We start from the raw sequence: 27214 nt of genomic DNA on the forward strand, positions 1-27214 counted from the left end.
ACCTCGAATTAAATATCTCATTACTGAGCGTCAATTTTTTGTCCATGTTACACGCCTATGGAACTCCCTTTTTTTTAAATTCAAATTTTATTTAAAATAAATTAATTTAAAGGCTGCAAAACTTTATAAGACTTATGTTTAAAAGCGATTTTGAAATAAATAAATACTAATAAAAACAAACAAAATTACAATTACCTTTAACCTTTCTTGAACTTATTTAAACAATTTTTTGTAGTTCAAAACGATTTTACTTAAATTCCTCAACTACTGTTCTGAAAAGCATGCACCTTAAAATTTCTGAATTGACAATCAAGAAATGTTAATCATTCATTTTCTAAAGCTTGTATTTTTGAAAAAGTTAATGTCGAAATAAATGTTGAGATAAAAATTAATCCTGATTAAGACTGTTCTTTAAATATTACTTTGGTAAAAATTAATTCTTGAGGAATTTAAATATAATTTCTTTATTCTATTTTTCACTGAAATAAAACTATTCTAACGTCTCATTTCTGAATCTATATTCTATAAACAAAATTCAAAAACCCCCATTAACCTACCTTAAAACCTATATCTCTACAAGACTTCCACTTGAAATACAATTTGTAAGGCATTAGCATGTCATTCGAAAATTGTCTCTACTTTGGATGGTAAAAGGTTGTTGTAGGTTGATGTAGACTTACATTTATGTATTCACGTATACCTTTGTACATTTACATCAGGTACGTTTCTTTTTCACACACACACAAACATACCTGATTATTTGGGAAGGTTCCATCCTTGTCAATAGCATTCACTTGAGTAACCTTTGTACCAATTGGTTCACCCTCAAGTACGGTTTCTTGTTCTCGTTCAGTGAATAGCGGGATCTCATCATTAACATCCTCGAGCATAATATAGACAGTTGCCTCAGATGCCAACTGTTGTGCGCCATTGTTCTGCAAAAACAAAATATATAATATAATAAATGAAAAACACACACAAATTGAAAATTATTTTTTTTTAAATTTACACAAAGGTTTGAGGTTATACGCAACACAAAAAAAAATGGAGGTGTATATATTTTTAGTATGGGAGATTATTTTTGGTTTTTAAAGTTAAATTTAACAATTCAAATTTTTCTATAAAGGTCCTTAGAAATTCTGTCTGAAATTTTATCCCTAGAAGCAAAAGGTGGTTTCTTATCTTCTACTTCTACACTCTTTGATAATTTGGCAAATGAGCTTTTTGTGATATGTCTGCAGGCGAAGGACGAAAAGTTGATTGCTTTCTTATATAGCTGGATTTAAAATACAAAATAAAAATAAATTAATGACACTGAGACAGAAATTGTGGGGAAACGGAGCTTAGCGGCTTTTGAAACATTCGTATACGTTTGTTTAAGTCAACCTAAAGAATAGGTTGTTAGAGAAGAGGAATTGTCATTTTAACGAACATTTTTAGAAAAGATACTAAACAATAAGGGATGTTGAATACTTAAGCTACTTTTGCGAAAAAAGATTATTGGTTTGAAAGTACTTTCATAGAACATCATTAGTTATAATTTATTACATAATAAATTTACCATAGACTTTCGGCAATTCCGAGAGTTTTCTTGGCTGTGAAGTTTCCACTTAATGGCTAAAAATTGTTTAAAGTTTTTGTATTTTTCAACATCGCAAGGAAAAGACAGAAAACACATTCGCTTAGTACGGTTAAAGAACAAATATATGTTTTATTGGATGCGAAGTATTTCGGTTAAATGGTTTAAACTGAAGAAAGTAACCTTCTATTTTCTCTAGAACACAAAAAACAAATAAAGGGTAACGGAGGCTACAAGCAATATTTGCAATTCTTTACAAATTTCCCAACATTTATTTTTATAATAACCACGCGTTCAAGGGGATAATACTACCCATATTATTTAGACACAGTGTAGTACCAAAGGGAGAGAGCGGTTGAGGGACTCGTTGGTACATAATGGTTTTAAATTCCTGATTCACATTCCACATTCTTATAGTACGGCTAAAGAAGGAATCTCTGTACTTGAAAGTGCGACCGAAGTTGGGCTCGAGGGTATATTGATGAGCATTTCTAGAAATGCGAGTATTACGGTTGAACTGTTTACGGGTAGGAATGGAACTGGGTATTTCTTTAGAGCATAAATCGTTAAAATAACGGTAAAAGAGGTTGAGATAAGAAACATTTCGGCGATGTTCAAGCTAAGTAAATGATCTTATGATGGTAATATCAAAAATCAATCTAAATGCTGTACGTTTAATACTGTCCAAGATTCTTAAATAAGTTGCAGGAGCACCAGCCCAACCAGATTGACCACATTGCGATCGACGCACGACACTTCTCCAGTATACAGGATATCCGAACATTCCGAGAGGCCAACATTAACTCGGACCACTACCGGACTATGGAAAGATCACTTTCTCCAAATTATATAACGGCGATGACGAACCGAATTCCGCTGTAATTGAGATAGAACCACTCAACCTCGGCGACGCAGATCAACAATTCCGCCTACCCGACCTTGATGAAGTGAAGATAGCTTTATCTAAACTTAAGTCAAACAAAGCTGCTGGAGCTCATGGATTCACTGCCGAACTATTCAAAGCAGCAGGCGATGACTTGGTAGGTAGCATGCCCGTTGAGTGGAATCTCAGCATAATATGCCCGATACATAAGAAAGGAGATCCTCTAAACTGCGCCAACTACAGAGGCATCAGTCTCCTTAACATTGCGTATAAGATTCTCTCTGCCAACTCTGTCAACAACCTGATTGGTCCTTATCATTGTGGATTCAGACTAGGAAAGTCCACTATCGACCAAATATTCACACTACGGCAGATCTTGGAAAAAACCCAGGGACTTCAAATCGATACCCACCATCTCTTTATCGATTTTAAAGTCGCGTATGGCAGCATCTATAGGGATGAGCTCTACCGAGCAATGTCTAGTTTTGGCATCCCCATCAAACTTATCCGTTTGTGCAGAATGACGATGGAGAATGCACGGTGCGCTATCAAGGTCGGTCAAAGTTTTAGACAAGGCGATGCACTGTCCTGCGACTTCTTCAACATCGTTCTGGAAAGAATTGTGCAAAACTCAACCGTCAACACGAGAGGCACAATCTTGCTAAGGTCCATCCAATAACTCGGATACGCAGATGATATTGACATAATTGGAAGATCAAAGAGTGACGTCAGTGGAGCGTTTTTGAGCATTGCTACGGAAGCGAAGAAGATGGGTTTAGTGGTCAATGAGAGCAAGACCAAGTATATGCTGTCATCAAAAAAGGACACTGAACGACGACGTCTTGGACAAAACGTCACCATGGGCAGCTATAACTTTGAGGTAGTTAAGGACTTTGTCTACTTAGGCACCGCTATTAATACAGACAACGACACCAGCACTCAAACGAAGAATAACTCTTGCAAATCGCTGCTTCTTTGGACTTAGAAGGCAATTGAGAAATAAAGTCCTCTCTCGATAATCTAAAATCAACATCTATAAGACACTCATCATCCCGGTTCTCATTTATGGCGCTGAGGCTTGGAAAGATGAGAGAGTCTTAGGATGCTTCGAGAGAAAAATTCTTCGGTTGATTTTTGGTCCCATACGCATAGATGCAGAATGGATAAGAAGATATAACGACGAACTGTACGGGCTGCACAGCGACACTGACCTAGTTAGCAGAATTAACATCCAACGGCTTAGATAGCTAGGTCATGTAGAGCGGATGGACATCAACACTCCAGCCCGGAAGATCTTCGAATTCAATCCCGAGGGACGGCGCATTAGAGGAAGACCTCGACTCAGGTGGCGCACCCAGGTGGGAGAGGACCTCAACCAACTTGGCGTGCGAAACTGGAGACAGCTAGCTAGAGACCAAGCTGGCTGGTGACGTATGTTCGTTGAGGCCCAGGTCCGCCCTGGACTGTAGCGTCAACTTAAGTAAGTAAGTAAGTAAGTAAGCACCAGCAAAGAGATGGGAGTTATACTCAAGCTTTGGACGTATAAGTCTTGTAGATAACAGCCAGACCAGAATTGAAGAAGAACTTCTTGCATCGCCTTAGAAAACCGAAACACAAAAGGTACAGAGAATATCGAGTTGTTCAGTCTCCACGATGGAAGTGGCATCTATGGATAATGGCAAGGGTTGTATATCTCGCTTAAACGATACAAGACTGCATTGGGTTTTTGAAGCATTAAATTCCACGCGCTTTTTTATTCTCCATTGTTCAATAGTATTTAGGTCGGAATTTAATGAGCTTATTATATTTTGTCGTTGAAGTTCTGTGTCCGAAGAAACCGGATATTAGTCTTAAAACTAATATCAAAAGCTAAGATTACTATCGTCAAGGAAACAATATATGGGATTAGAAATTGCAGATAGGAGATCATTAACAAGACTGAGAAAGAGTGTTGGAGATTGAACAGAGCCTTAGGGAACACCAGCGTTTATTTTGTGGTTTTCAGACTTGAACCCATCCAATACAACTTGTATATTGGTAATATCTAATATAATGAAGGAGGGATTCATGAAAACCGAAAGCAACGATTTTCGATAAGAAAGCCTGATGCCAAACGTGTTTAAGAACCAAGAACCTCTTTAACACATTCTTTTTAGTATCTTGTCACATTAATACCAAGTTTAAATGAAAATAAGTAAAAGTTAAGTGATAAGCAAGTTTTGATGATAGCCTGACGGTGGTGGTGTCTGCTTGAAACACTTCTCCAAACATCCTTTGCAGATACATATACTATTCTGGGACTGACACTCCACCCTAAACAGCTTAAAGTTTCGCCATTCATCTTTTAACTTGAAACAACACTGCGGACCACTAGAAGTACCTGGAATCTGTTACGTCACTTGTCAATGGCATTCATCGAAATACCAACCCTTTCCTCACAAAACTTCTAAACCATTTTGTAAAGTAAATTTCCCATGAAGTAGGTTCCTCCAACGTTTAAACTTCATTCATTTATTGATTCATTTAAACGAAACTTTTAATCAAAAGGATTGTACGAATAATGTTTGATTAAGTTTGTAGCCAACATTTTGAGAAGTGGCCTTATTCTTCACGCTGGTCCTGATAAAATTCTACCTACTCACTCTGTCCTAAAGAGCTCTACATAAAACCATTCAAATAGAAATCTCTAGGGAAACATTAGGAAAAGAGTACCTATGTAGGGTTTGTATAGTAGAAGTTTAGTTTTGGTGGACAACAAAGTGACAACCACACAACAATTCTGTAAGTTCTTCAAATTGCATCGTGAGGACATGAATCAATCTAGGTCAACTAGCTGTTTACTGCAGATATACAGCAAAAGCAAAAGCAACAGCAATAATAGTATCAGCAGAAGTGGTGTAGAAGCAGCATTGCCAGGATTTGTTGGCGGCGGTGGAGATGGTGGTGGTGGTGATGGTAGTGGTGGTGGTTTAATGCATCCTGTATATCAGCTATAATAGTGAGTGACATGTCCGAGTCCTTTATTCGCATTTGATATGTGCAAGTAGCTAAGCTCTACACACAGTCGCTCTTCATATCACAGTTGGTTGTAGTCGTTTGTAGTTCTATGTGTATATGTACATATATACGCGATATAAGTTTAAGTACATGCGTAAGGATTCTAAATGCATCAATCGATTTTGTGGTATAATTACGTGAATACAATGTAGTAGCATCAGTAAAGGTATATATATATGTTCATAACCTAACCCTTTCTAAATACAATTCACTGATTGATTGTTATCCTTTTGCCAATGATACTTGCACAGCTATTATTGTATTTATAGGTATACCTACGTCCTACATACAAACATAATATAACTACGACATTTGTCAGAAACGATATTCAATTTGTTATAAAATAGAGATTCTGTCAATAATCTGGCGAAGGATGACATGGTGAGCCATTTAAGTTTGTCGAATGTCGACAACGATAGAAACTATCTATAAGGATATAATAATCTTGCAAGTTGTTTTATGTCATTCATTCATACACGGAAAAAAATAGGGAATCAAAGTCATCAAGTCGCATCTCTTACTATAACAGCTTCTTGAGAGGCTTTTGAAAGGATATTATATAGTATATAGAAATAGGAAGGTATACCTACTAGTAATAGGGAAGACATCTTAATTCAATTGATTAACAATTTATGTCCTTTTTTTATACTCGTAAGACTTATAAACTGTTGACCACAAGGAGAAATAAAAAATAAAGGACAATTTTCCAATTTAGTTCATCGAAAATAATTTGTATGTGTACATTCCCTCGAGTCCTATTTTCTTTCATACATAAATTATAAATGATTCTATATAAGGATATGATAATAAAAGAATATTGATGATATTTTAGCATCAAGAGTGTCGAGACAAAAATGTATATTTTTTGTGTTTTTCTTTTAGGATATTTTGTTTACATAAATTCTTTTTTTTTGTATGTGATGTCATAGTTTTCGAATTGTGAAAACTACTTTATTCGAAAAATGAAAGGATATTTTTTAAAAAGCTTAAAATATATGACATAACATAAATAATGATATGATGGTCATTTTCAATTTGTCGCTGAATAGAATAAAATATCAATTTGTTTTTTATTTTTTTGTTGTTTGGTGTTTTTTTTCATAGTCAACAAATAAAATATAGAAAAACTATGTGATGAGAATTTTCCTTTGTACTAAAAAAAAAGTGAAATATAAAAAAGATGATTTAAATGAGTTTTTCTAAGAGAGTTTTTTTATAAACACAACAATAAAAAAAATAACTTTGGTAGAGGTATAGATGTCCTTATAGCCTAGTAACCATGGCTAACATCTAAATTAGATATTTTTTTAATTAAGGCTTATATCTTTCTTCAGTTAAATTTAATAATATGAAATTATAAAATAAACAGTGTTGGAAAAAATAATAGAACCAAGTGTCTTCATCATTTTCGATATACAATCATTTTTTCTTAGTCTTGTCGTTAACCTTTCTATTTTTTAAATTTGGTAAATAATGTTAGAAGAAAAAAGTATTTGAAACTTTACATTTACGCCTAAGGAAAAAACATAAACTTCTTCGCGTTTTGATACACTATTTGTAAAAATATGTAAGAAGAAGCCATTTCTTTCTTTATGAGAACTCAAAAATGAATTAAACGGATCAGTGACAGCTAAAAGAATAAGAAACCAACTTATAAAAGGTAATTTTTTAAAGGCTATAGGAAAGTTTTTAAAAAAACGCATACAATTCAGAAAATGCATGAAATCTTTATTTGAATCGAAAGTACTGCGCCTCAATGGTCCAATTTTTGAATACTCTTTCCAAAATTTTGGAACCTATTTTTTTAACTTCCCAAAGGAAATTATTGTAATGGGTCCGATTTGTCAAATTGAAAATTTTGACATTTCTCTACGTTTCTAGGATCCAAAAAAAATAAGATTTTTAGAAATACATAGCTCAAAAACTAGAAGAGATATCGATTTCAAATAAATTTTGTTATACAGATAATAACGCAGAAAGATGCCGGAAGGGCTCTCAAGAAAATTTCGTGGGTGTATTTTTAACATAGCAGTTTAAGAAAAAAGGTGAAAATTTTGGTTAACCCTAAATATCTTACGAACCAAAAACGCTAGAGACTTGGGTTAAACTTTGTATAATATATTGCAACGTGATATCAAAGAAATATATTTTTTGAAAAAAATCCATTTAGCGTTTTTTTTTTATAAATCAAAAATCACCTCCAAAATTTTACGACTAAAATATGATTTCATCTCCAAAACAATTTTGTGCAACGAAAAATAATGTTTTTGACATCTGATAAAATTTTAAGAAAAATCTAATTGACAGTTTTTTTATAAAAAATACAAATCTAAAAAAAATTAATAAAATTTGGTAAAAAATTGATTTCCGACTCAAATATCTTTTCAAAACTTTGAGAAATTGGCTTTAATTTATTTTCATTTTTCAAAAAATATTGTTGTTAACATTCAGTAAAATTTTGAAAAAAATCGAATTAACAGTTTTGTTTACAAAAAATAAAACTCTAATAAAAAAACAATACTAAAACTTGGTAAAAATATACTTTCGACTCAAATAGCTTTTCAAAAATTAAAAACATTGGCTTCAAACTTATTTTATTTCACAGAAAATATTGTTTTTGATATTCGGTAATTTTTATATAAAAATTCAACAGTGCGTTTTTTTATAAAAAAATAAAACCTACAAAAAATAGGACGCAAATATGGTAAAAATTTATACGAGTACATATAGACAAACTTTTTTTTTTTGAACATCAGTACATTGTAAAGAGTGGGAAATATTGAGTCTGGTAAAGCATTCCACATTCGTGTAGTGCGGCTAAGGAAAGAATATCTGTACTTAACAGTACGTCCGAAGTTCAGCTCAAGGGTAAATTGGTGGGCATTCCTAGAAGAGCGGGTATTACGGTTGAATTGTTTAAGGGGAGGAAAGCAACTGGCTATTTCACTAGAATATTGTTTATGAAAATAACGATAAAACAATGACAGGCATGAAAACTTACGGCGGTGTTCAAGAGAAGCAAATGTCTCGGTGAGAGCACGATCTTCTATCATTTTTAGAGCCCTTTTTTCAATTTTATCCAAAAGTACGTTTTTGGGGTTCAAGCCCAAATATAAGAATTATACTCGAGTTTAGGACGAATCAAAGCTTTGTAAATTATAGCCAGATCAGAAGGGCTGAAAAATTTCTTGCACCGTCGGAGAAATCCTAAGCACCTGGCAGCATTTTTGGCAATATCAAATATATGATCGTTTCATAAATGGTGATCTGTGATACACATACCAAGTACTGATAGTTGATTAGTTTCTTGGATGCAATGCCACTCATAGATAGCGGCATTGGGGGGGGAGTGTCACGCTTTAAAGACAGGAGACATCATTAAATTCTACATGGCTTTTGGTTCCCCATTGTACAATGCTGTCAAGGTCAGAATTTAATGAGCTTATCATACGCTGTCGTTTAAGTTCCACATCTGAAGGACAAGTATGTGAATCTTGAAACGAGTATTAGAAGCTGAGGTTACTGTCATCAGCGAAACGATGTAATGGGTTAGAAGTTTTAGACAAAGATCATTTATGAATATAAGGAAGAGAGTCGGAGACAAAACGGAGCCCTGGGGAACACCAGCATTTATTTTATGAATCAGACTTGGAACCATCCAATACAACTTGTATTGAACGGTTAAAAAGGTAATTCCTAATCCAACGAAGAAGAGATTCATCAATACCAAGAGTACGCATTTTTGATAAGAGAGCTTGATGCCAAACTCTCTGAAATGCTTTTGAAATATCAAGTGCAATAATCTTACTTTCTCCAAAACGATGTAACGATTTTCTCCACTGTTCGGTGAGATGAACCATGAGATTACCAGTGGACCTATTGCTTCGAAAGCCATACTGATGGTCATTAAGAAGCTTCCGTTCTTCGAGATATTTCTTGATTTCTTATAATTTATCAGCATTTCCATGACCTTGGAAAGAAGGGACGTAAGTGCAATTAGACGATAGTTAGAGGAGGAGAAAGATTTGCCTTTTTTAAGGACAGGCTGGACAAATGCAGTCTTCCATTCACTCAGAAAGAGACCTGTAGAATAGGACAAATGGAAAAGCTTACGCAGTAGTTTTGTCAGCGATAAAGAACACCTCTTCAAAACAATTGAGGAGATATACTATCCGGGCGGATTTGTGTATGGCAAGGTCTTTCAGTACTCTTGTAACTGTACGAGTGCGAAAGAAGATTCGTCCCATAGAATCATTTACGCTCTCAAGAACAGGAGGACTCATGACACTTTCCGGTAGCGTCAAATTAACAGCAAACTGTGCTGCAAGCAAATGGGCTTTAAACATCGAGCTAACAAAAGGAGTGTCATTGGAAACGAGCGTAGGAACTGATGATTATGTAGTGTTGCGCACATTTTTAAAAAAATTACTAGAAATTTGTAATACTTTGCAGTATATTTTGCCGAAGTTTTTGATCATGCAAAAAAGTAATGCGTCGAATATGTCCGTTTCTAGTCTTTCTAGCTTGTTTGAACTTATTCCGGTTTTCCTCAGTCGGGTTGGCTTTCTAACAACGGAAACTTACATCTTTAATCCTAATAACCTCTTAACAGCTCGAATCAAACCATGAGTTTTCTTTAGGTTTGATAGATTTGTATTTATCCGGGATAAAATTGCTCATTCCTAGAAGAATTAAGTTTATAACCATATCTGCTCTGGAATCCACGTCACTATCGAGGAAGCATGGTGACCAGTTAAAGTTCCTGAAGAAGTCGTTGAGACCGTTCCAGTTATCTTTATCATATTGCCATACGGTTCTCGTAGGGTTTTTCACTTACCCTGGGGTTTCACGAATAAATGCTTCAATGTTGTCTTCCAATGCGTCAATTTTAGCGGGCTTGTCTGTATAGACATGAGCTTTACCATAGCCCTACAAAAAAGCAAGCCTTGATCGTTTGTAAGACAATTCATGGTTAGATTATGGATCAAACGGAAGATGTTTACACGGTAAAACAAAACACGAAACGTGCGCCATCTGTTTTAATAAGTGTTGCCAAAAAGATATTAGCTAAAAAAACACGCTTTAGAAGTCGGTCTTACTTGTAAAAAAGTGTAATTTTTTAACCAAGAAATGCATTATGCAAAGATTTCCCTTTGTAAACAAACACTTACGACGAGCTTATTGGAAAAACGTTTTGTGTCGGATAAGACGAAGATCAATTTGTTTACTTCTGATGGAAAAATGTATGAGGGAAGACCAAAAAACAAGATGTTTAACTCAAAATACACAAAGAAGACAGTGAAACACGGCGGTGGAACTATAATGATTTGAGGGTACTTTTCAGCATCCAATATTTTGGATCAAAGATAAGATGTGTAATATGGATTACGACCACATCTTAAATTCAGTTATGCTTCCATCAACTGAAGACTAGGTGCGAATCAATAGGGAGTTAACCAACAAATATTTATGGAATGGCCATCGCAATCCAATTACTTTATTTTTTTTTAAAATTGTTGTATTCAAGCAAAAAATTATTAAAAATTTAAAAGCTTTCCTACTTTTCAAAAATACTTTTTTGTGTGTAAAAAGAATGAACGCTTGTTTCTATTATTTATTCCATTACTGTATACAAATTAAATATTTATGCGCAATATAATTATGGAAAAAAATTATCAACGGCGGGTTGTTTTACAAAGAAACAAAACATTCTTAATAGAATGAACAATTTTTACTTACAAATTTAATGCAATTTAACTTTTAAAAGAAAACAACAGTTTTAGGCGAACGGCCCCGCGACACCACTTTGCTTCAATTGTGGACCACTATTGCGATTTTACACGAGTTTAAACTGATTTTACTTCGAATTTATCACTTAGTTAATAACGAAAACAATACCGTTTGTTCAGTCATAGCTAATTGTTAATATTTCGCACTTAATAATTTATTTACAATTTATTTATTTATAAATTAGAACCCGAAAATATAAACAACAATAACGAACATCAACTACATAGCAACTGATGCAAATGTCAAAGTGTGTAATGCTTTAGGTGCAATCACAATGGAAGCTTAAGAGCCGCTGTACATTTTTTGGGTGGGTGTACACACGGGGCATCATCTTATTGAAAAAAATATGCCTGCCAGACGATCGTTAATTTTTCAACACTTAAAATCTTAATTTAAAATGTTGGTGGGTTTTAAAACAAAAGTTTACTGATATTTTTAAATAAATTGAGCAATGTGATGCTGTTATTTTATTTGGAAAATATGTTACAAGTAATAATTAGTTTAGGTTGATTTGATTAGATTTATTATTTGTTTTCTTGTTTACAATACAAATTGAAGTTACATAAGTCATTAACATTTTATAAAAAGTGTTTTGTTTTTCAAGCATTTTTAATTTTTAACTTAAAATTTTATTTAAATAGAACAAAGATTTTAAGTTAAAAATTCCCGATAACTAAATGCTTTATATCGTTTTCACAGTTTATATGGGCTATAACTTTATACTCTGATTTCGTTCAATTTCCTAAAAAAATGTCTACTTATTTCTTTAAAGCCTCAAGATTCACATCTTTCGATACAATCTATAGGTAAGGTTAGGTTAGGTTAAAGTGGCTGTCCGTGATGAAGTAGGACACACTAAAGCCAGTTTAATGGCCCAGTGTGATACCACTTGAATCTTGAGGCTTTTTTCTTAGCTCAATGAAACAAGTTTGAGTCCCTTGCGAAACGTGAAAGGCAATTATGTTAGAAGAATTATCCTAGGTAGGTTCCTGGCGAGTTCATCTGCCTTACAATTTCCTGGAATGTCTCTATGGTCTGGCACCCAGCAAAGGTGAATATTAAACTGTTGCGCCATCTCCATTAGAGATAATCGACAGTTATAGACTGTTGTAGAGTTTGTAGAGACAGAGTCCTGAGATTTAATAGCGGCTTGGCTCTCTGAGAAAACACGGATATCAGATGTTGATGTTGGACAGGAATTCTTTTATCGCCAAAAGTTACGGCTGGAACACGCTTAATGATTGGGAAGGCGAAATGAGAGACTTAATTTCAATCGTTCAGAGTACACACCTCCACCAACACCTTTTTTGTTACATGTGTACAAAAGTGGACTGACTCGTCTTCTAGGAAAGCTCTATCTCCCCAAAAAGGTCTAGACGCTTTAGAAATCTGGAAGTGAATTGCAGTCGGGGGATGATGCAGTCTGTGTGCTTGGGAATTGATTCTAAATACCTAAGAATTACGAAGTGGTCAATTTTGTTGTCCACTGCAACGAAGTCTTGAGGCACTAAATATATCAAGAGGTGTTAGGTAGAGTAAATTGTCCAGTGCCGCAGATAGGATCATGAGAAGCGATCTGCTTATACATAGAAAAGCTGAACTTTAGTTTTTATTTAGTTTATCGTGGTTTATAGCTTTCTCTAAAGCAATCCACCATACTGCCACACCATAGATTAGAATTGATCTGATTACCGATGTGTATAGCCAATGGTACTGGGCCTCGTCTGAGAACTTAAATTGGATGTCTTTAATATACCGTTAAGAAATGGAATTTTGTTTTTCCTTGATAATAGAACTAATAAGTCCACACCAATCAGCCCAAAGTAATATTCTGTTTAAGGCATTTTCAAAGAGCTCTTAAAAGGGGCTTAAATCCTTTCCTGAACAGCTATAGCAACGTTATCCACATAGACTATCACTCTGAAACCCTCCACATCCAGACCAGCTAGGATTTAATTTGCCACTAGGTTCCAGAGGAGAGGGTATAGAACACCACTTTGCGGTGTCCGAATCTTCCAGCAGAAGATTTACCCAGTTTTGAGTTAATTATTTTACTAGTCAGCATTAAATAAACTAACTCCCCAAACAAACTCTCTACGTTTAGAGATGTAGAGGCACCTTTGATGTCAAATAGAACATTCGTATTGAACTTTATTGTGTGTAACTCCGCTTCAACTAATTTACCTTTCAGGAGGCATGTTGAGATGTTGCCAGAAGTCTTGTATCGATACTTGCCCTTAAATGGATATCAATCAATCTTTCCAAGGTTTTAAAAGAGAATGATGATAGACTTATAGGTCGTAGATCCTTAGGATTGACTTGAAAGCATTTACCTGCTTTGGGTGTAAAAACATCTTAGACTTCTCTTCATGAAGAGGGTATATGAACCAGATATAGACAACTTGTTTAAATTGCCTCAAGGATTGATGCAACAATTTCTGAAGCTTTTTGTAAAGTTCAGCATGTATTATCCCAGATTTTAATGTTTCGAAGCTGTTGAGAGCCCATTGTAGTTTGTCTCTTATGCGTGTTTAAAGACCTTTGACACACAAAAAACGCAAACCAAATTTCAAGATCGGAAATGAATTGGTAGCTTAAAGCAAACAGCTGATCTTTTTGATTAACATCTCGCAAATTTAACTGAACCATTTTAGCAAATATGGCTACAGAAACCTTAAAGTTTGTTGAAAAGAAGGACTAATGCGAAATTCCTTTGGTCACAATCAAAGAAGTAAGAAGCATGTGGCAAAATAATTTATCTTAAAAAAATGTATGACGGTATGAACTCATATCTGCTCAGGTTTTGAGAGAAACGCTTTCAAAAAAAATCCAATTTATAATAAAGGCATCAACGAAAACTTTGCAAAAGTCATTGTTATGGCTAATCAAGGTAGGCCAACAACTGAAGTGACATCTTATATACCAAAATCACTTATACCAATGATGGCAAAATGAAGAATTTCTATACTGAAAATGCTCAGGAAAATAATAAAAAAATAAGGACTTATGTATTTCAAAATATCAGTTTGGATTCAGAAGTTAACATTTCACGATATATCGTAAAGGTGAAGGTGAATTAAGCATAGTAATAAGATGTTTCTCAAGTCTTTGACATGTGGGACTTAAATACACACGGTAAACAAAAATGGAGACAGAACTACGAAATACTGAAGTCTTACGTTACCAACTGAATTTTTTGATTACGGTACGGTCAAAACTACTTGAAAATAAAGACATTAAAAGGAGATGTACCACAAGAAAGTGTCATAGGACCAATCTTGTTTTTTTTTTAATGTGCGAAGGATACTTCAATACGAAAGATGTTAGTGTTTTTAAGGCAAAATGGCGTATTAAACTAAATGAAACAAAATTTTACAAACAATAACATAAAAATATAATGTACCAATTTCTAAAACCAGTATCCAAATTTCTTAATGCTAAATACTTGGAAAGAGTTTAAGAAGAACAAATTCTCATGAAAGCTGTGATGGAGATCGTAAGATCGTAATGGCGATCGATAGGAATGTATTAAAGTCTTTTAAACATTGACAATTGCAACAAGTGACAGGCGACAATTTCTTAATTTACAACTTGACAAATGTCAAAATATTTTTCATTAAAAATGTGACAATTTTGTTAAGTAAGTATTTTTCTAAAATTGTCAGGAATTTTCCGACAAATTTTTACTGAAATTTTTTATATGAAATCAAAAAAAAAAGGTTTTAGACAAGGCGATGCACTGTCATGCGACTTCCTTAACATCGTTCTGGAAAGAATTGTGCGAATCTCAACCGTCAACACTAGATCCACAATCTTCCAAAGGTCCATCCAATTTCATACTCAAATCAAAGTCTGATGTCAGTGGAGCGTTTTTGAGCATTGCGACGGAAGCGAAGAAGATTGGTTAAGTAATCAATGAGCAATGCTGTTATCAAAAAAGGACATTGAACAACAACGTCTTGGACAAAACGTCACAATGGACAGCTATAACTTTAGGGTAGTTAAGGACTTTGTCTACCTAAGCACCACTATTAACACAGACAATGACACCAGCTCTGAAATCAAATAACTCTTGCAAATCGCTGCTTCTTTGGACTTAGAAGGCAATTGAGAAGTAAAGTCCTGTCTCGAGCATCTAAAATCACTATCTAAAGACACTCACTCTCATTTAATGCGCTAAGGCCTGGATCCTGACAAAGAAAGGTAAGAGCGTCTTAAATTGCTTCGAGAGAAAAATTCTTCGGGTTATTTTTGGTCCCGTATGCATAGATGGAGAATGGAGGAGAAGATACAACGACGAATTGTACGGGCTGTATTAGCGACACTGACCTAGTTAACATTATTAAAATAGAACCACTTAGATGGCTGGGTGATGTAGAGCAAATGGAGATCAACGCTTTAGCGCGGAAGGTCTTCGAATCCAATCCCGAGTGATGGCGAAGTAGATTAAGACCGTGACTCAGGTGGGGGAAGACTTCAACTAACTTGGTATGCGAAACTAGAGGCGGCTAGATAGGGAACGAGCTGGCTGAAGACGCATGTTGGTTGAGGCCCAGGTCCGCCCCCGGACTGTAGCGCCACCTTGAGAGAGTAAATAGTTATTTACTGACCTTCAAAAAGTATACAATTAATTATTTTTAATCAAATATTTCTTAAATTTACAAATTACCCACATTTAGTGCCGTTTTTTGAAGTATAAGATTTTCCTTTAGGTAATACAATTGGTTTGTGAGATATTGGGGACAATATTGTACATTTTTGAAAGCTAATTTTTTTCTTATACAAACGACAAGAATTTTAATGATATTACCTTGGAGATTACTAATTTTATAATAGAATTTAAGAAACCAAACTACATTTAAATCTCAAAACCTTAATTTTTACATTCGACACTATTTAATTTAGATAAAAAAAACTTACAATATTAATACTTAATAATCAAAAATGTATAAAATTAAATTCCATTATTTTCTAAATTCATCTATTTGAATGTAAAATTTTGAAATTTTGTCAGTTCCTACTCATTTCTCATTCATCCTTGATTTCGAGAGATCGATTTGTTGTTCTTTAAATACATACATAAAATTTCCATAAAAATATGTGCATAGTATTAGAGGGTAGTTAGTAACACCTCCCATAAATACGAGTACCTATATAAAACTTTGAAAATACGACTTAAGCCACATCTTGTAATTAGGCACTATATTTTGTTTTAATTACAATGAAACGTGTTTGTTATGGATCCATTAGTTTAACACACACACATACACACAAATTCAGTTCACATTACAATGTCAAATAATTTATCTTAATTATATCTTTCATTTGCAAATATTCTATGCCTATACCTAAAATAATATCCTTACCTATGCTATGTAAGCATTTCCATTGTTATCGATTAGAATTAATTCTTTTATATCAATATTATTAAATAATGACCTATACAAATAAAATATGGTATTAAATTCCACACATCAGCCAAGGCATATCCTTAATGTTTGGCAGTAACATTGAATCGATATGAAATGAATATTTGAAGATAGATTTATACATGTAAGGATATGAAAATGGTAAATATTATTTTCTTGCAGCACTTTAAGTCCTTAAAATCCTTTATGGAAACATAGGTAAAGTACATATGTATTTGTTCTTGAATAAATTCCACCAAAAATACATATTGCATGTTTTATGAAATTAGCTTATAGTTGTATATGAATTTTAAGTGCTGAGTTGCATCCATCAGGACACACATTACACCGACCATGTCCATATTATAATGTCGGTTATTTTCGAGGAAGGACCAACGCTACTGCTGGACAAAAGCGATTCCAGGTGTGAGTGATGGCTTCAAAGTTTGTAAAATGAATTGAGATTTTGTGTCATCATCAGCAAGGACGAAGCAGGACACATCCTCATCACGTCATTTGAGTGTTCCTACACCACCGTGTTACACAAAATTTTGTCTGATTGTTGGTAGAAAGGGGAAAGTAAAAAAGTGAACGATTTTATACATTACACAAAATATTCAAGCTGACAAAACTTTATGAGCACATGCCATGAAGTAGGTACTCGAACCTAACACATATCCAACTCTTCCTGACGGTCTTGCTGTGCGGTTCAGTGGACGAGCAAAATTTTAATTTTTCACTTCAAGTGGAAAAAGTTTTTGTATATTTTTGTCAAAATTAAATAATAAAATTCAATTGATTGTCAAAAATTTTAACATCAAAAGTTTAGTACTGAAACATTTAATGTTATAGCTTTAAGGATTTGCCAAAATAGTTGTAGTCGTTTTGTGGGCTTTTTTTTTGTTTTTAATTTTTTATCTGAAAGCAATTGGTCTGTTGATGGTTTACGGAAGTAGGAAATATTTCACAAAAAGTCATTCCTTTAGCTTTTTTTATGACTTTTTGATTTACAAACCGGATGTCTTTATCTATAGTTCCAAGGATATGGACTTTTGTGTGTAAGAAGGAAAAATATCAAACGATATCATTTTTCTTAATCACTTTTTAGCTATGTTATGTGATGCAATAATATGTCTGCCAAGTGTATAGAGCTACCCTTTCATATATGGAATTATTCAAAATCTCTTTGACACACTAAGTCCTGGAGCGTCCATCAGAAAACAGAAACGCCAGTGCACATAGCTGTTGGCACTAAGACCACAACCACAGCAGAAGCATCAATAAATTATTCAAATTATATTCATAAAACTTAAATTCAAATCTAGACAAACCTTATAACCATACACATACACACACGTATAGACACACAAGGAAATAGACTCTTTAAAGTAAGCTTCAATTTTGATCCTTGCGTCGATATTTTTATGTGAATGTACAAAGGAATATAGTGATATGATGGATTTATGCATCCAGAGGCGCTTGTTTGTACCAAAAGTCAATTTTACAGACATCATACTTTTCTATAGAAATACAAATACATACCTACATATATGTATAGGTGTGTTATAAAGAAAGAAAATGGATGAAAAGGCAAAGAAAAATGCTCCTTTGGTTTACTATATCATATCATCATCGGTGGTCGCTTGGTCGGCATGGTAGAGTGTATAGCGTTCTATTTGGTTGTGGGGAACGTTTTCATGTTTTATCTTTGTTGTGATGGTTCTCGGAACGAACGGACGGACGGACGAGCTATGATGATGACGATGACTATGACGACGAACGGACGACGACGGACGAGGATATTCTTTTTCTATGTGGATGGAAAAATCCTTTGAACATGACTTTCTTTCCAGTTCATGAACACAAAGCCAAAAGATTACCTTCGTTGTGTTTTGTGTGATGCTCGTTAAAAAGTACATCTATTCGTATGCATGTATTTTTCTGTTTTCTATTTTCCTACAATTTTCTTCTTTGATTTTTATTTCTATTTTAACGCAGGGTGTTTATAGAATGAATATTTTCAACCTTTGACAATGATTTTTGAGATTTTTCTTGTCTGAACCATGACCTCGGGGTAAGTCCTTGAATTGTTTTTTTTAAGACTTGGAACTTTGTTTTTTTTTTTCGTTTTAATTTCAAAATTCAATCTTTAAAAATACGGGGTCTGCAACTATGAGAAACAAGCTTAAAGAAGTTTTCAAAATTCTTTGGCTTTGATGCAATTCACTGAAGCAATTTTTTTTAAGTAAGGACACAGTGTTTTTTGTTACTAATAATGGGTGATTTCAAAGCTATTATCTTTTTGGCAACACTTGCTTAAACAGCTGACGCACGTTTCGTGTTTTGTTTCACTATCAAATATCTTCAGTTTGGTCTTTAATTTAACCATGAATCATCTCATAAACGAACAATGCAATATGTCTTGTTAAGAAAGTTCATCGATCGCTTCTTCCATTTTATGGTCAGTTTAATCGATCCACTGACTAAATTTCGCAACAAATTTACACTGTTCGACATTAAACCACTAACAAGCTTACCAAAAGTCCGAACTGAAGAAAATATCGCAGCTATGTCGGCCAGTGTTAATGATGACCATCAATTATCGATTCGTGGTGTTTGCAGCAATTGGGCTTTTATAACTCAACAACATGGAAAATTTGGGGAAGAATTGAGGGGTTGAGCCTTTCAAAATACAGCTGGTTTAAGAATTGAAGCCAAACGACTTACTGCAATGTTAAACTTTTGGTGAATGAGCTATTGGAAAGTTGGCCGAAGATCCACTTTTTTAGCGAAAAATTGTGTTCAGCGGCGAAGCTTACTTTTGGCGCAATGGGTACATTAATAAGCAGAATTGTCGATTTATGAGGGAATATCAGCAAGCAAGAGCTTCCAATGCATCCATAAAATGTCAAACGGTCAGTTTGGTGAGGTTTATGGGCTGGTGGCATCATTAGACCGTATTTCTTAAAAGATGACGCGAATCGTATTGGAACTGTGAATTGTGAGCGCTGACGTGATATGATATCCATATTTTTCTGCCCGGAATGCAAGAGCTTGACTTGCATGTTATTTGGTTTCAACAGGACGGTGCAACATGTCACACAGCATACACAACAATAGACTTATTGAGAGGCAAGTTCGGTAAACATTTTATTTCACGTTCGGGACAGGTCAATTGGCGCCTAGATCATGCGATTTGATGCCTTTAAAATATTTTTAGTGGGGCTATGTTAATATCTATAGGTACAAACAAGCCCTCTTCAATTGACGCATTGTAAGATAACATTGAAGCAGTTATTAAATGTTGGAAAAAGTATGCCAAAATTGGACTTAGCGGATGGAGAATTTGAGGCGTAGTCAAGGACAATATTTGCATGAAATAATCTTTAACTCACTTCCCCGCGGTGAACACTGGGAACCTTGTTGATCAAAAGAGAATTCAAAAGTTATTGGAGGCAAAAAATGAGAACGGAATTTCCACCAAGGCAACTGCACTGGACAAGATGGTAAATATAAATAAGCTCATCAAAGTCCAGCGGTCAGCAGGTACGTGCATCACAGGAGCACTTCGCTCAACACCAACCGCAGCACTAGAAGTGCTTTTGAACCTAACACCTCTTGACATCTTCTCCAAAATGGTGGCAGCCAACTCATATGTGAAGCTTAGAGCCACCTCTCAATGGAACAGTAACAATACTGGACATACTACTATTCTTGACAGTTTCAAATCTATCTCAGATCGCTTAGACTATACCACCTCAAAAATGGTATTCGGTAAAAGCTTCCATCTGTCCATCCCTTCAAGATCCTCCTGGGAAGAAGAGAGACCCCTGGAAAACGATACGGTACACTTCTATACAGACGGTTCAAAGACCGATCACGGAGTTGGAAGTGGTATCTATTCGGAACAACTGAATCTCAGTCTATCATAAAGACTTCCCAATCAATGTAGTGTACTCCAGGCAGAAGTAATGGCGATTAAAGAAGCACTATCCTGGCTCAAAGAAAACGCTATATCATCCAAGCCACTCTTAGATCTCTCGCGTCTGTCTCCACAAACTCTTAAACAGTCCACGATTGTCGATCATCTCTGAATGAGATGACGGAACCGTTTAATATTCGCCTCATTCGATGAGCTTGCCAAAAACGGAACACTTCTGCCTCATGGTAGACAAAAACATAACATAGGCACACCACTTGCTACATGCAAATATCTTCTCAAGCAATATGCTCTAGAAACAACAAATGCTAGATGGTCACAAAGTACCACCGGCCTAGCAACCAAGCAAATATGGCCAAGTATTGACTTAAAACGGTCAAAAGGCTTGATATCACTGAGCAGACAAAGTATAAGCTCTACAATTGGAGTAATAACGGGACACTGGCTCATAGGACGACATGCTCTGAGGCTAGGGGTCTACACAAATGACTTCTGTAGAAGCTGCATGGAAGAGGAGGAAGAGGAAACGGTCCCACACCTTCTATGTACATGTCCAGCACTCTCCATTAGAAGGAATTACTTTCTCGGTAATCCCTTCTTCGATAACACCAGTGAACTGGCAACGATTGACACAAAACGTCTCTCTAACTTTATTAAAAGTACAAAATGGTTTGTTTAAATTCATTATTCTCCCATGAGTAACCTCATTAGTGGTATCACAATAGACCCTTGAGGTCTACGTGCGTCAATGACATCTGGACAGCTACTCCAACAAACCTAACCTTCCACCAAGGCACATCTGATTTTATCCAGACGGTAGTGAAAGAATTCTTGAGATGGAACAAACCATGGCGACTGCAGTTGCATTTAATTTAAACTACTTCTTAAAACCCTTATAGGGCTTATACGACACATTGAGAACTCAGACCTGCAAGGAGCGGCAAAGCCAGCTCTTACCCTTGGAGTTCGAATCAAAGACAAGGTTGAAAGTCCATCGTAAAATAATTGACCAAGTAAAGAAAAGTTATTTAAAGACAACGAACTTCGGATATTCAAATGGAGTCATAGATCCTTTATCATCCAAACCATTTGCGAAGGCCTTAGACTGCTTTAAAGCACATATTATCGGATGCGATTGGCCCGACAAAAAGCTGCGACATGACTGACTGTGATGATTGCTTCTGTTGAAACCAACAACTTCTATTTTGGTGCGGCCTTACCATTGGAGCTGAAGAAAATGTGACGTGATTGGTTAGTGCATAGGATTGTGATACCCGAAGTCTTGGGTTCGAACCCTGCCTGTGCCATCTTTAGTTTTTTTTCTCGGGTACTTCCGAGGAATTGACAAATCTTTCAAGAGTAATTTTTGTGATGAATGGTGCTTCCTCATGGTAACCAGTCGGGTTCAGCTTAGAACTGTAGATTCCCTCCATTTCTGACAACATTACTCCCTTACAGAAATGGTTGAGAGTTAAAAGTCCATAGGACTTAGTTCTAAACGCACTGTTACGCCACCCAGTTAATTTTTTTATTTTTTAATGAAGCCGGACTTATGCATCAAAACCGCATACATTCGGCAACATTAGCCTAATATGCAAACCCGACCCCACAGAAGAGAAGGATTATATATTCTTCAAGGTTTCGGACAAAGCAAAGGTGCAGTGTCTTAGTATCGATACAAAAACTGTATTGATAGATTTTAATGCCAAACTGGGAATGGAAGACATCTGTGGTGGAATATTCGATGAAAATAACCTACATGACAACACTTCTCATTTTTCTGCATTAAGAAACGTCATGGTAGCCAGTACGCATTTTTCATACCTCAACATCCTCAAAGGAACTAAGAATTCTTCGGATCAATCTACCAAATTGACCATTATTAAGATTGACTCACTATGAATGTCCGAATTTTTCAAGGACTACCTTGTTGTACCCATTGAAGCACTTCGGATTTCCAGAACTAAGGTAAAACAGGAAGTAACCTCCTCTTTCAGAGATCTTGTTTTACAGACTTTTGTACATATCTTCAAAGCATACAAATTCAATATACTTTACAAAACACCCTGTACGTTTATATTTTTCTTTTGGCCCAATCAACACAAAAAAAAAAAAAACTTAAAAACAATTTTCCGTGCATCTAACCTGATCCTGATGCAGGTAGGTTAATTTATTTACCCATATTCCAGCCATACAGCTTTTAGCTTTCTAACAAAATTCTTTCTTTGTTTTATGATAAAAACTTATCTTTATGAATGCGTCGTTTCCTTGGAAATTGTAATTGCAACAATCCTTGCACAAACACATATTCAGGCACGAGGCAAAGTATGCACAACACACATCTCAAAAAAAAAATCCTCCATAAATATAAGTCAGGGTTTTTTCATTCCATATTCAAATTGTCTATGAATTGTGGGTATACTATATTAGGTAAATCAATGGAGACTAACATTTCTGTTTCTGAATAGCCTGTAGATCCTTTTTTCTAAAAACTGAGCTTCATATAATGTAAAAGTTTGCGCAATTCTTTGGCTTAAATTTTCATGTGGAATTATTTTAATATTATTTTTGTTTGCTTTTAAAAATATTTCTTTTTGTTTTTGTGTGAATAATTTTGAAAACCATCATTATTATAATTTCCAGATGTTAAACCGCCAATTTAATATTTTCATTGTTATGTTGAATAGTGTGCAATAACTTCAACAATACCCTATCAAAATACGAACAATAAGTTTTTATTTCTCTTTGAAAGCTGCGAGCATCAAAAGGACCAAAGTAATAGAGTTTCATAACCTACCTACCATCATAATATTTAAATAAAATATGATTGAAAATAATGAGCAAATTTTACATTCGAAATTCAGAATGTTTTTGAAAATACAGCGTTATGCATAATTGAATAACCAACTTACATACAAATATACCTACGAGCACATACTCATACTGTAAACACATCCTGATTATAATGTTTATTTTATTTTGATAAAATTAAGGTCAATTTTTCAAATAACATTGTTTTAGGTTTCAATATTATGTAAAGGTACATTTATGATATTTAAATTATAATCAATAATCAACACTGATGATGGTATTTATTTTTCATAATTTATGTACCAAAAAATAAATTAAATAAAAGAGGTGCAAAAAAAATATTGATAATGGTGTTTTATTGTAAAATATTATTATTCATTCCAGGTCAATTATTTTTAACCTTTTGTAGCTTAAATGATGATAATTTGTAGGTACAAATAGCTTATAAATTTTCATCATTTAAAATTTTGTAAATTTGATTAAAATTAGATTAAATTCTAACATAATTTATTGAAAACTAATTTGTCAAGCATGAATTAATTTTAAGCATAGAAACATTTTATAATAAAGTGAATATATTATAGAAAAACATATAAATTAAAAAAGGTCTTGGTGATATTATACTTTCATCACTTTAACATGAAACAAAAAATTAAATATTGAAGGTTTTCCAACAATAATTGAAACTTTAGAACCTTGCAATGTAACTGTGAATTAAAGGTTTAAAGTAATATTCGACTGTTTCTTTATGGTGATTTCTTCATATCATAAAGATAGATATTATAGGTGCATGTTTAGGAGTAACCTTTCACGTAAATTTGAAATTATGGTGTACCTCAAGGAAGTCACCTTGGTCCATTGCTGTTTATTTTGTTTATCAAAGATTTGACTTCTATTGTAAATGATTCCATATCGCTAATCAATGCAGGGGAATCTCCTTTATGAATTGTGGGGCCAAGATTATGATGAGAATTCTCAACGAAAGGCTGTACTCATGGGAGGAGGCAAATGATATATTACTAGAATTTCAAGCGGGCTTTAGGAAAAACATTTATAATCTGGCATCAATCGTTCATCTGAAGTTGGCACAAACAAATCTGAAAGCTGCATTTGATAAAATCTCAAGCAAATTGTTTATCTACAAACTACACATAATAGGAGTTTCGACAAAATTTGTAAACTTGAAAGAAGCCATATACTCCAACACACAATCAGCTGTTTGGACGGGAGAAGAGCTCTCCGAATACTTTGAGACACTTTTTGGAGTCGCACTGTCTATAAAAGATTTGCATGAATCTTTAGGAGGAGGACTCTTTATTGACTTGTTCAACATAAGGTTGCTGCTTTATGAAGACGATATGGTTATACTGGCGGATGATGTAACGGTCTTGCAGCAGATGATAACGCAACTGGAATGTCACTGCATTAAATGGAGCCTAGAAGTTAATCTATTTAAATTTGAATCATTGGTGATCAGAAATGGTGGAAGGTTATCTAGTCAAGAAAATTGGACATAAATGGAGAAAGAAATCGAATTGTCTTCAACTTTTCTTACTTGAGTTTTACTTTCACCAAAGATGTTGTTTTCAAAACACGTAGAAAAGAGAAACAATGCTTTCTAGCAAAAAAAAATATCAACTTAAAAACCAAACGGAAACTATTTCAGGCTGTTTGTAGAGCTATTCAAACCTACAGTGCTCAGATCTGGGGCTTCGAAGTATTTGAAGAAGTAGATAAACTTCAACTCTATTTTTTGAAACGAATTTTAAAATTGCTTACATTTACTCCAAACTACCCTTTGGCAATGGAAACTGGCGTGGAGGACGGATATTACTATAACCTTGATCTTCACCTCAGATAGGTATATATAAAAAAAAGAGACTAGAAATATAAATCTGTCTGTGTACATTCATACTGTCTACAACAGGCCAGCTATTTTGGCACTGAGTGAAACCCATGTAATAAGGATTCCGATCCTACTGAATTTTATATTCAAGGGTATTGCTTGATGCCATTATTCTTCTCCCACCATGGTCTCGCCATATATATTATATATTACCTATCAACTTTTACCACATAACACTTTAGAATTTCAGAAAGTAGTAAGCTTATAGCAAGCGTCAAACCACGATCAGAACGGTCAATCAACCAAGTACTTCTTTAATTTCATGTGGGTAAAACTCTCGGTTAATAAGAACATCATTCATTATTGTTTCCTTTATCGGAGCCCAAACCTGGACAGACCTTCGACTTCTCAGGAATTTAATGCTCTAGCTGACTTCATACAAAGAATTTTCTCTCTGTATCCTAACACTGAAATCGTAATTACGGGCGATTTCAATTTTTACAATTTTTCGTGGCTTCTCCATTTGGGTCAGACAACACCTGAAGGAACGTGTGCTGAGATTTTTGCTGATTTCAAACATCTTAGTCAAATTTTCAATAAGCCTACTCGAATATCGCACTTTAATGGCCGCGAAGAAAAAACACTTGACTTGTTTCTCACTTCTGGTCTTGATAAGTACATAATCAGTGTTTTGACGCTTCTGGGCACATTGGACCAAAGTGTCATATTTGCTAATTTCTCGTGTCAAACAAAACCAGTAAAAGAAAGAGCTCCAAAGAGAACTGTTTGGCAGTACGAGAAAGCCAACTAGGACGGTCTCAATAATGTCTTCAGGATCTTTAACTGGTCACTTTGCTTCCAAGGTAGTGACGTAGACTGCAGTGCAGATATAATTACTAATATGATTGGCTTGGGAATGAGAACCTTTATCCCGAATAGGGTTAAAAGTATTAAACCCAACCAAAGGCTAAATCATGGTTCGATTGGAGCTGCAAAGAGGTAAAATTCCGGTGTTTTAGAGCCAACCCAACAGAGGAAAACTGGAAAATGTTTAAGCAAGTCAGGACGGCCTGCAATGCCCATATTCGAAGGACCAAAATTTTTGCATGACCAAAGTTTACTGCAAAAAATACTATCGCAAAGGCAGTAAGAGTTTTTGGCCATTCATAAAAAAATGAAGAATTCTTCCTTTATCAAGGTTCCTACGCTTACTGTCAATGATACTCTTTTAGTTAGGTCTATTGAGAAAACTAACTTGTTTGTAAGGCAGTTTGCCAAAAACTCCACCTTACCAGATAGTATCATGGCTCCCCCAGTTCATGAACGTGTAAATGAATCTATGGGACGAATCTTTTTTGTACTCATACTGTGGCGAGAGTTCTTAAAGATGTCAACATTCTTAAATCCGCTGGTCCTGATGGTATCCCCGCTTTATTCTGAAGAGGTGTTCCACGCTAGCAAAACCACTTTACAAACTTCTTCATCTATCCTATGCTTATGAGCTCGTTCCGAGTAATTGTAAAATTACATTTGCTCATCCAATCCAAAAATAAAAGGCGAATCTTCTTCTCCCGCAATTTATTGACCGATAACACTAACGTCACTTCTTTCTAAGGTCTTGGAAATGCTGATTAATTATATGCTTAAGAAATTCTTGAGGGACGGAAGATTCTTAATGACCGGCAAAACGGCTTCTGTAACACTATAGATGCACTGGTGATCTCATGGTTCATTTCACCGAACAGTGGAAAAAATCTTTACATCGTTTTGGAGAAAGTAAGATTATTGCACTTGATATTTCAAAGCCATTTTATAAAGTCTGGCATCTTGCCCTTTTGTCGAAAATGCGTGTTTTTGGTATTGACGAAGATCTTTTTTGCTGGATTAGACATTTTTTTCG

The 27214-nt window shown here is 34.7% G+C and overlaps 1 protein-coding gene across 1 annotated transcript in view; it reads right to left on the reverse strand.

Moving 5' to 3' along the window:
- LOC129948984 (neural-cadherin) overlaps positions 1-27214 on the reverse strand; it is a 943200-nt gene that overhangs the window by 655168 nt on the left and 260818 nt on the right. Inside the window, exon 10 of the mRNA XM_056060154.1 lies at positions 753-935. Coding sequence (XP_055916129.1) covers positions 753-935 — 183 coding nt within the window. The remainder of the gene's footprint in view (positions 1-752; positions 936-27214) is intronic.

The sequence above is a fragment of the Eupeodes corollae genome, chromosome 3, assembly GCF_945859685.1.
Source record: "Eupeodes corollae chromosome 3, idEupCoro1.1, whole genome shotgun sequence".
Classification (NCBI taxonomy): domain Eukaryota; kingdom Metazoa; phylum Arthropoda; class Insecta; order Diptera; family Syrphidae; genus Eupeodes; species Eupeodes corollae.